This window comes from Ranitomeya variabilis, chromosome 6 (assembly GCF_051348905.1).
Source record: "Ranitomeya variabilis isolate aRanVar5 chromosome 6, aRanVar5.hap1, whole genome shotgun sequence".
Classification (NCBI taxonomy): Eukaryota; Metazoa; Chordata; class Amphibia; order Anura; family Dendrobatidae; genus Ranitomeya; species Ranitomeya variabilis.
The window spans coordinates 212,712,598-212,722,794 of record NC_135237.1 but is presented as its reverse complement, the minus strand read 5'-3'; the positions used below and the strand labels follow the sequence as shown (position 1 = coordinate 212,722,794).

The 10,197-nt window shown below is 46.5% G+C and overlaps 1 protein-coding gene across 3 annotated transcripts in view; it reads right to left on the bottom strand.

Moving 5' to 3' along the window:
- Positions 1–386: 386 nt before the first annotated feature.
- Positions 387–10,197, bottom strand: part of VWC2 (von Willebrand factor C domain containing 2) — a 1,827,208-nt gene continuing 1,817,397 nt past the window's right edge. For 2 of the 3 annotated variants that reach the window (XM_077267617.1, XM_077267618.1), the window contains one exon: positions 387–816. In XM_077267617.1, the coding sequence (XP_077123732.1) occupies positions 766–816 (51 nt within the window). In that variant the 3' untranslated portion in view covers positions 387–765. The remainder of the gene's footprint in view (positions 817–10,197) is intronic. The other variant, XM_077267619.1, reaches the window with a different exon arrangement.

Here is a 10,197-nt window from a genome sequence, read left to right as displayed (position 1 = left end):
TGATTTACTGACTATTTGGCAGGGTTCTGGGTTCATGCCTTGTGCCCTCAGTCCTGTTTCGTGCACATTGACGTCTGTTGGCCTCTAATTGGCGGGTCTCTGACCCAGAAGGTCTCTGCGATGCAATATACTTCAGCTAAATGTGCTTCCGAGAATGCACATTCAGTTGAAGTTTGTGCTGGCATTGGCGGGCCCCTCATCCACAAGGGTCGGATACCTCTACTAATGCAATTATTACCCCCTTGATTTTGTGTGTAATGTAAGAACAAATAAAAATTCAGTTAATATGTTCTTTTGTGATTTTTTTGTATTAATAGTTGATATTTTTTAAGAAACTTTAGTTTTTCTAAAAGTTTAGTAGCAAAACTCAATAAATCATATTATCTGTATAAAACATTTATTTATTTGTAAGGATTTATAGATACATAGAATATTTAGAGTAGTTAAGTAATTACTGTGAAAAATACACATTTATTCAGACATAAATCTATATCTTATTTTTTTTCCAAAATTCTTATATTTTACATTTTATGAAAAAGAAATACAATGGTAGGAACATAGGAACAGTTTTTTTGTCATATAACTTTATGTCATTTGTTGCTTCCAGATTGTCCGTTGCCATAAGTCCATTGATACTGCTGAGTTTTATCCTGTTTTAAAAAATTTATATCTGTTTGCATTCATGCCTAGTGCATAACGCTTGTCTTTCAATTCTCCAAGTGCCTTCTTCGTAGGTACAGTGGCATATAGTGCATTCATCGATTTTTATTTCTCTTCCGGCTGGGATAACAACAGTTTCTGCAAAACAGTTTGGCCCTACAAAGAGAAAATGTTTAAATTAAATTAGATGTCTTCAAAAGTACATTTTGGTTTAGTTAATAGTACTTGAATTTAATTTACAATATTCTTCTACATTTTGAAATATTTTTGTAGAATTCATTTTTGATTAATGATTAGTGATGATTAACAGATATTAAAATATAATGCAAAAAAAATATTTTTTAATGTTATATGTAGTGTTGAGCGATACCGTCCGATACTTGAAAGTATCGGTATCGGAAAGTATCGGCCGATACCGGCAAAGTATCGGATCCAATCCGATACCGATACCCGATACCAATACAAGTCAATGGGACTCAAGTATCGGACGGTATTCCTGATGGTTCCCAGGGTCTGAAGGAGAGGAAACTCTCCTTCAGGCCCTGGGAACCATATTAATGTGTAAAATAAAGAATTAAAATAAAAAATATCGCTATACTCACCTGTCCGACGCAGCCGGGACCTCAGCGAGGGAACCGGCAGCGTTGTTTGTTTAAAATTCGTGCTTTTACTTGGTTACGTGAAGTCCCGGCTTGTGATTGGTCAGGGCGGCCATGTTGCCGGGACGCGGACCAATCACAGCAAGCCGTGACGAAATTACGTCACGGCTTGCTGTGATTGGTCCGCGTCCCGGCAACATGGCCGCCATTAACCAATCACAAGCCGTGACGTCACGGGAGGCTGGACATGCGCGTATTTTGAAAAGCGCGCGTGTCCAGCCTCCAGTGACGTCCCGGCTTGTGATTGGTTAATGGCGGCCATGTTGCCGGGACGTCACTGGAGGCTGGACACGCGTGCTTTTCAAAATACGCGCATGTCCAGCCTCCCGTGACGTCACGGCTTGTGATTGGTTAATGGCGGCCATGTTGCCGGGACGTCACTGGAGGCTGGACACGCGCGCTTTTCAAAATACGCGCATGTCCAGCCTCCCGTGACGTCACGGCTTGTGATTGGTTAATGGCGGCCATGTTGCCGGGACGCGGACCAATCACAGCAAGCCGTGACGTAATTTCGTCACGGCTTGCTGTGATTGGTCCGCGTCCCGGCAACATGGCCGCCCTGACCAATCACAAGCCGGGACTTCACGTAACCAAGTAAAAGCGCGAAATTTAAACAAACAACGCTGCCGGTTCCCTCGCTGAGGTCCAGGCTGCGTCGGACAGGTGAGTATAGCGATATTTTTTATTTTAATTCTCTTTTTTACACATTATTACATTAATGTTGTTGCGATACCCGATACCACAAAAGTATCGGATCTCGGTATCGGAAATTCCGATACAGCAAGTATCGGCCGATACCCGATACTTGCAGTATCGGAATGCTCAACACTAGTTATATGCCTAACGGAAAAAGCTCACATCCAATACATTAAGAAATTTAAGTCACCCTTTTAGCATAGCTTCACTTATGAAATGAATGAATAAAATCGCAATTGGATATTACCATTTTTCGCTGTTGATGGGACATTCCCAGAAAAAAAACAAATCATCCAATACAAAGTTAAAAATCCTTCAGGATTATCTTTTGCTCTATGTACTTGAGAGCTGACAGGTTTTCTTTAAATGTCCTCTACTTACAGTATACTATGGACCAAATTCATTAAATTTAGCACTTTGTATACCAGTGCTAATTAGTAAGGCTGCTGGAGTTAAGTGTGCCTAATTCATTAAGAGGCAAATTCCCTGAACAAATTTGATGCACCTTACAGTTTGCACACCAATGGCATGGAAGAATGCTTCAAGCACTATTTATTATTAATATCTTATGCCTATTAATCACACTTCAGTAGAATAGTACTGAGATAGATAGCCAGGTTTCGCATATAACATCCTTCATCATGCATATAGAAAAATATTAATTGACATATATTTAGGAAGATCTAGGGTTTTGGTGGGCCTTCCTAGAAGGCAAACTAGGACACACTTGTATTAGGGGTCAAGTTCCCGCCTCTGCACAGGAGGAATCTCGGGCCATCTCTGCTGCGGTCTCCCATTCTTCTCCTGCCACAGTGGAGGCTGCTCAGCGGAGACATCGGTCCCAGTGTCTCGCTCAATCTGACTCTGTGAGGAGGATTACTGCTGCTTTTCCAGCTTCTGCCATTGCAGTCAGTGCTGGGCAGCGGCGAGCAGACGCTTTTGGGACAAAGTCCTGCTTATCTCCTTCTGAGCATGCCTAGGATAAGATCTCTAATTGGAGATCGAGGGTCACATGCTTGGATACTGCAGCAAAGCCCATTGGTCCTCCAGGAAGGTCCTGAAGGTGCTCAGGCTTTGTGGCAGCTTCTCATTGGTCCTTCTAGGAAGGTCCTGTTCTGGCTGCAGCTATAAAAAGCTCACATGGCCGCACGGCCATGCGCTAGTATCTTTCTAAGTTATGTGCTTTGCGCCAGTGTGGTCATGTAAGATTGTGTTCAGGGACCTGGCTGAAATAAGCCCCTAGAATGCTGGCATCTCCGGCGAGGAGTTTGTGTGTTTGTGTGTATTCAGGGACCTGGCTGAAATAAGCCCCTAGAATGCTGGCACCTCCGGCGAGGAGTTTTGTGTGCATGCATGACCACTGACTGCTCTCTGTTGGGCAGGTAGCCTGTGCTCCTGTGAAGTCTAACAGGGCACAGAGCTTTGCTTTCACGGCTGCTCTGTGAGTTAACAGAGCTAACCAATACCGCCATATAGTGCTGCCATTTGCTAGCAGCAGGTTCTCCTGAACGGTGGACCCCGGGCTGCGAACTCATCAATAACAATAAAAACTATATTTTCTCGGTGCGATCCGCTAGCCCTAACAGTATACTAGCGCCAGGGTCTGGCTAGTAAATGGCGGATGATCAGCGTCTTCAGCGGTACATCCAGCAGCTGGAGGGTAGGTTGGCGGCTCTAGAGCGTACAACATCAGCTGTGGACATCACTGCTGTCGCTGTTCAGGCTGCAAGTGCAGCTGCAGCCAGTTTGTCCGCAGCCACCCCTGCTCCGACTATATCCCGTCTCCCGCTTCCAGACAAGTTTGCTGGTGACAGTAAGCTATGTCGGGGATTCATGAGCCAGTGCTCCATACATCTCGAGCTCCTGGCTGCACGTTTTCCTATGGAACAGGCGAAAGTGGGATTAATTTTGTCTCTTTTGTCGGGCAGGGCATTGGAGTGAGCAACGCCGCTTTGGGAGCGCAATGATCGTGTGGTGCAGAGTGCTCCTCTCTTCCTGGACGCTCTGAGGCAGGTATTTTTGGGACCTCGTGTCACTCACGATACTGCACTCCAATTGTTGGCAATTACTCAGGGTTCGTCCATGGTCAGCCAGTTTGCGGTTCAATTCCGGACTCTAGCCTCTGAGCTAGAATGGCCGGATAAAGTCCTTATTCTGGTGTACTGTCAAGGACTGGCTGATCATGTAAAGGACGCCTTGGCCACCAGGGAGATTGCCGCCACACTGGAGGAGCTCATTTCAGTATCTACCCGCATCGACCTCCTTTTTAACGAGCGGAGGTTGGAGTGGACTGTTATGATCTGGTGGCCTAGGAGCAGCATGAGACGTACTCTGGAGAAGGTGGTACCTGTACTAACCGCAGACCCTGAACTTAACACCCCAACTAGAAGTAGCCGTGGAATGTACCTAACACTCCCTAGACATCTCAACACAGCCGGAGGACTAAATACCCCTAGAGATAGAAAAGGGAAAACTATCTTGCCTCAGAGAAAATCCCCAAAGGATAGACAGCCCCCCACAAATATTGACTGTGAGAGGAGAGGGAAATAACGTACGCAGACTGAAATCAGGATTTAGCAAAGGAGGCCAATCTAGCTAGATAGAAAAGATAGGACAGAGTACTATGCGGTCAGTAATAAAATACTATGAAATATCCACCACAGAAAATACAAAATCTCCACATCTAACTAAAGATATGGAGGGTATATCTGCCTCTCCAGAGATTCCAGCTGGACTGCATAAATCCTTATACAGATTAAGCTGGACAAGAAAAAACATTAAATGCACTGAACAATAAGGCCCACAAAATGTGGGCTGCAAAACAAGCAGGACTTATCTTGGTGAAAAGACCAGGAAGCAAGAGAGACCATGAAGAGATGTGAATCCTCCAGATACAATGGACAACTGGCACTCATTAAAGGGTGAAGCCAGACTAAATAGCCCAGTCCAGAGTGAACACACCTGATAACTGCTGTGAAGGACAGACAGCAGCACTACCACTGATAACCACCGGAGGGAGCCCAAGAACAGAATTCACAACAGTACCCCCCCCTTGAGGAGGGGTCACCGAACCCTCACCAGAGCCCCCAGGCCGATCAAGACAAGCCAAATGGAAGGCACGAACCAAATCGTCAGCATGAACATCAGAGGCAACAACCCACGAATTATCCTCCTGGCCATAACCCTTCCACTTGACAAGATACTGAAGCCTCCGCCTCGAAAAACGAGAATCCAAGATCTTCTCAACAACATACTCCAACTCCCCATCAATCAACACCGGGGCAGGAGGATCAACAGAGGGAACGACGGGTACCACATATTTCCACAACAAAGATCTATGAAAAACATTGTGGATGGAAAAAGAGGCTGGAAGGGCCAAACGAAAAGACACTGGATTGATAATCTCAGAAATCCTGTAAGGACCAATAAACCGAGGCTTGAACTTAGGGGAAGAAACCTTCATAGGAACATGACGGGAAGACAACCAGACCAAATCCCCAACCCGAAGCCGGGAACCCACACGCCGCCGACGGTTAGCAAAACGCTGAGCCTCCTCCTGAGGCAACACCAAATTGTCCACAACATGAGCCCAAATTTGCTGCAAGCTGTCAACCACAAAGTCCACCCCAGGACAATCTGAAGGCTCAACCTGCCCCGAAGAAAAACGAGGATGAAACCCAGAATTGCAAAAGAAAGGTGAAACCAAGGTAGCAGAACTAGCCCAATTATTAAGGGCAAACTCGGCCAATGGCAAGAAAGCCACCCAATCATCCTGATCGGCAGACACAAAGCATCTCAAATAAGTTTCCAAAGTCTGGTTAGTTCGCTCAGTTTGGCCATTTGTCTGAGGATGAAATGCGGAAGAAAAAGACAAATCAATGCCCAGCTTAGCACAAAAGGCCCGCCAAAACCTGGAAACAAACTGGGAACCTCTGTCGGACACAATATTCTCCGGAATGCCATGCAAATGAACCACATGCTGAAAAAACAACGGAACCAACTCAGAAGAGGAAGGCAATTTAGGCAAAGGTACCAAATGAACCATCTTAGAAAACCGGTCACAAACCACCCAGATAACCGACATCCTCTGGGAAACTGGAAGATCCAAAATAAAATCCATAGAAACATGCGTCCAAGCCCTCTCAGGGACCGGCAAAGGCAAAAGCAAAAGCAACCCACTGGCGCGTGAGCAGCAAGGTTTGGCCCACGCACAAGTCCCACAGGACTGCACAAAGGAACGCACATCCCGTGACAAAGAAGGCTGTCACGATTCACACCGTGACTGTCAAGATCCCTTAGCCGCTGCCACTAATTGGTCACGAGATCCACAGGGATTCCTGACCACTGTCACCAATATGTCACGGATTGGGGTGACTTTAGACCAACAGACGGCTATCACATGTGCAGGGGGCTTATCTTAGTTATCCCTCCACTGCCACAATGTGATGAGAAAAGAAACACACACAAGGCTAGGGACCTCTTAGTTTACAGCAGGGGCTTATTTTAGGTATCCTGTTATGGCTGGACCTAGTGGTTAGGAGAACCTGGAATGACCTGATAGTCAAAACTGAAAAATGGAGCGAGCTCTGGGAGATGGGAGCTCTGCTGACCGCAGCCCTAATCTATTATCACACACACTAGAATTAGCCGTGGATCGTACCTGACTCTGCCTAGACGACTCTTCACAGCCTGAGAGGTAACTACCCCTAAAGAGAAATATAGCCTCACCTTGCCTCAGATAAATTCCCCAAAAGAAAAGAGCAGCCCCCCACATATATTGCCTGTGAGTTAAGAGGAAGGCACAAACATAGGAATGAGACAGGTTTCAGCAAAGGAGGCCCGACTTACTAAATAGACAGAAGATAGATAAAGGGATCTTTGCGGTCAGCACAAAAAACTACAAAAAGCCACGCAGAGTGAGCAAAAACCCCCCCGCGCCGACTCACGGCGCGGTAGGTGCCACTCTGCAACCCAGAGCTTCCAGCTAGCGAGACAATATCATGATAGCCAGCTGGACAAAACTTAGCAGGTACTCAGAAATATCTTCAGCACACAAATGAACAACAAATGAGCTTAACAGGGACTTAGCTTCTGTTGAAGTAGACAGGTCATCAGGAGATCCAAGTGAGATCTGAACCAGTACAGATACATTGACAACTGGCATCAGGCAACGATCTGAGCAGAGTTAAATAGGGGAACCAGCCCAGTCTTAAACGATGCAGCTGAGGAAGCCACCTCCAGACCAGCAGCTCCACTTTCAGCCACCAGAGGGAACCCACGGACAGAACTCACAGAAATACCATTCCTGACCACAGGAGGGAGTTCGAGAACAGAGTTCACAACAGTACCCCCCCTTGAGGAGGGGTCACCAAACCCTCACCAGAACCCCCCGGCCGATTAGGACGAGCCAAATGAAAGGCACGAACCAAATTGGCAGCATGGACATCAGAGGCAAGAACCCAGGAATTATCCTCCTGACCATAGCCCTTCCATTTGACCAGATACTGAAGTCTCCGTCTCGAGATATGAGAATCTAAAATCTTCTCCACCACATACTCCAATTCTCCCTCGACCAACACCGGAGCAGGAGGGTCAATGGAAGGAACCATAGGCGCCATATATCTCTGCAACAACGACCTATGGAACACATTATGGATGGCAAAAGAAGCTGGAAGGTCCAAACGAAATGACACAGGATTGAGGATTTCAGAAATCTTATAAGGCCCAATATAACGAGGCTTAAACTTAGGAGAAGAAACCTTCATAGGAACATAACGAGATGACAGCCAAACCAGATCCCCAACACGAAGTCGAGGACCAACACGGCGACGGTGGTTAGCGAAACGTTGAGCCTTTTCCTGTGACAATGTCAAATTGTCCACTACATGAGTCCAAATTTGCTGCAACCTGTCCACCACAGAATCCACACCAGGACAGTCCGAAGGCTCAACCTGCCCTGAAGAGAAACGAGGATGGAAACCAGAATTACAATAAAAAGGTGAAACCAAAGTAGCCGAACTGGCCCGATTATTAAGGGCGAACTCAGCCAAAGGCAAGAAGGTCACCCAATCATCCTGATCAGCAGAAACAAAGCATCTCAGATAGGTCTCCAAAGTCTGATTGTTTCGTTCAGTTTGGCCATTTGTCTGAGGATGGAAAGCAGAGGAAAAAGACAAATCAATGCCCATCTTAGCACAAAAGGACCGCCAAAACCTCGAAACAAACTGGGAACCTCTGTCCGATACAATGTTCTCCGGAATTCCATGCAAGCGAACCACATGCTGGAAAAACAACGGAACCAAATCAGAGGATGAAGGCAACTTAGGCAAGGGTACCAAATGGACCATCTTAGAGAAGCGATCACAAACCACCCAGATGACCGACATCCTTTGAGAGACAGGGAGATCTGAAATAAAATCCATGGAAACATGCGTCCAGGGCCTCTTCGGGACCGGCAAGGGCAAAAGTAACCCAGTGGCACGAGAACAGCAGGGCTTCGCCCGAGCACAAGTCCCACAGGACAGCACAAAAGCACGCACATCCCAGGATAAGGAAGGCCACCAAAAGGACCTAGCCACCAAATCTCTGGTACCAAAAATTAGAGGATGACCAGCCAACACCGAACAATGAACTTCCGAGATAACCCTACTAGTCCATCTATCAGGGACAGTCTCTCTGCAGGACAGCGGTCAGGTCTATCCGCCTGAAACTCCTGCAGAACCCGCCGCAAATCAGGGGAGATGGCAGACAAAATCACCCCCTCTTTGAGAATACCAGCCGGCTCAGAAACTCCCGGAGAATCAGGCACAAAACTCCTTGAAAGGGCATCAGCCTTCACATTCTTAGAACCTGGAAGGTATGAAACCACGAAATCGAAATGGGAGAAAAACAGTGACGATCGAGCCTGTCTAGGGTTCAACCGCTTGGCAGACTCGAGATAAGTCAGATTCTTGTGATCCGTCAAGACCACCACGCGATGCTTGGCGCCCTCAAGCCAATGTCGCCACTCCTCGAATGCCCACTTCATGGCCAACAACTCCCGATTGCCAACATCATAATTACGCTCAGCAGTTGAAAATGTTCTAGAAAAGAAAGCACATGGCTTCATCACAGAGCCATCAGAACTTCTCTGAGACAATACAGCCCCTGCTCCAATCTCAGAAGCATCAACCTCGACCTGAAAAGGGAGCAAAACATCTGGCTGACACAACACAGGAGCCGAAGAAAAACGACGTTTCAGCTCCTGTGAAACGCCTCAATGGCCGCAGAGGACCAATTCACCACATCCGCACCTTTCTTGGTCAAATCAGTCAGTGGTTTAACAACACTAGAAAAATTAGCGATAAAGCGACGGTAAAAATTCGCAAAGCCCAGGAATTTCTGAAGGCTCTTTACAGATGTGGGCTGAGTCCAATCATAAATGGCCTGGACTTTAACTGGATCCATCTCGATAGTAGAAGGGGAAAAAATGAAGCCCAAAAAGGAAACATTCTGAACTCCGAAGAGACACTTAGACCCCTTCACAAACAAGGAATTAGCACGAAGGACCTGGAACACCATTCTGACCTGCTTCACATGAGACTCCCAATCATCCGAAAAGACCAAAATATCATCCAAATATACTATCATGAATCTATCCAGATACTTTCGGAAGATGTCATGCATAAAGGACTGGAACACAGATGGTGCATTAGAAAGCCCGAATGGCATCACCAGATACTCAAAATGGCCCTCGGGCGTATTAAATGCGGTTTTCCATTCATCGTCCTGCTTAATACGCACAAGATTATACGCTCCTCGAAGATCTATCTTGGTAAACCAACTAGCCCCCTTAATCCGAGCAAACAAATCAGACAATAGAGGCAAAGGGTACTGAAATTTGACCGTGATTTTATTAAGAAGGCGGTAATCTATACAAGGTCTCAGAGAACCATCCTTCTTGGCCACAAAAAAGAACCCTGCTCCCAACAGTGACGACGACGGGCGAATATGCCCTTTCTCCAAGGACTCCTTTATATAGCTCCGCATAGCGGCGTGTTCTGGCACAGATAAATTGAAAAGTCGGCCTTTAGGAAACTTACTACCAGGAATCAAATTAATAGCACAATCACAATCCCTATGAGGAGGCAGGGCACTGGGCTTGGGCTCATCAAATACATCCTGGTAATCCGACAAGAACTCA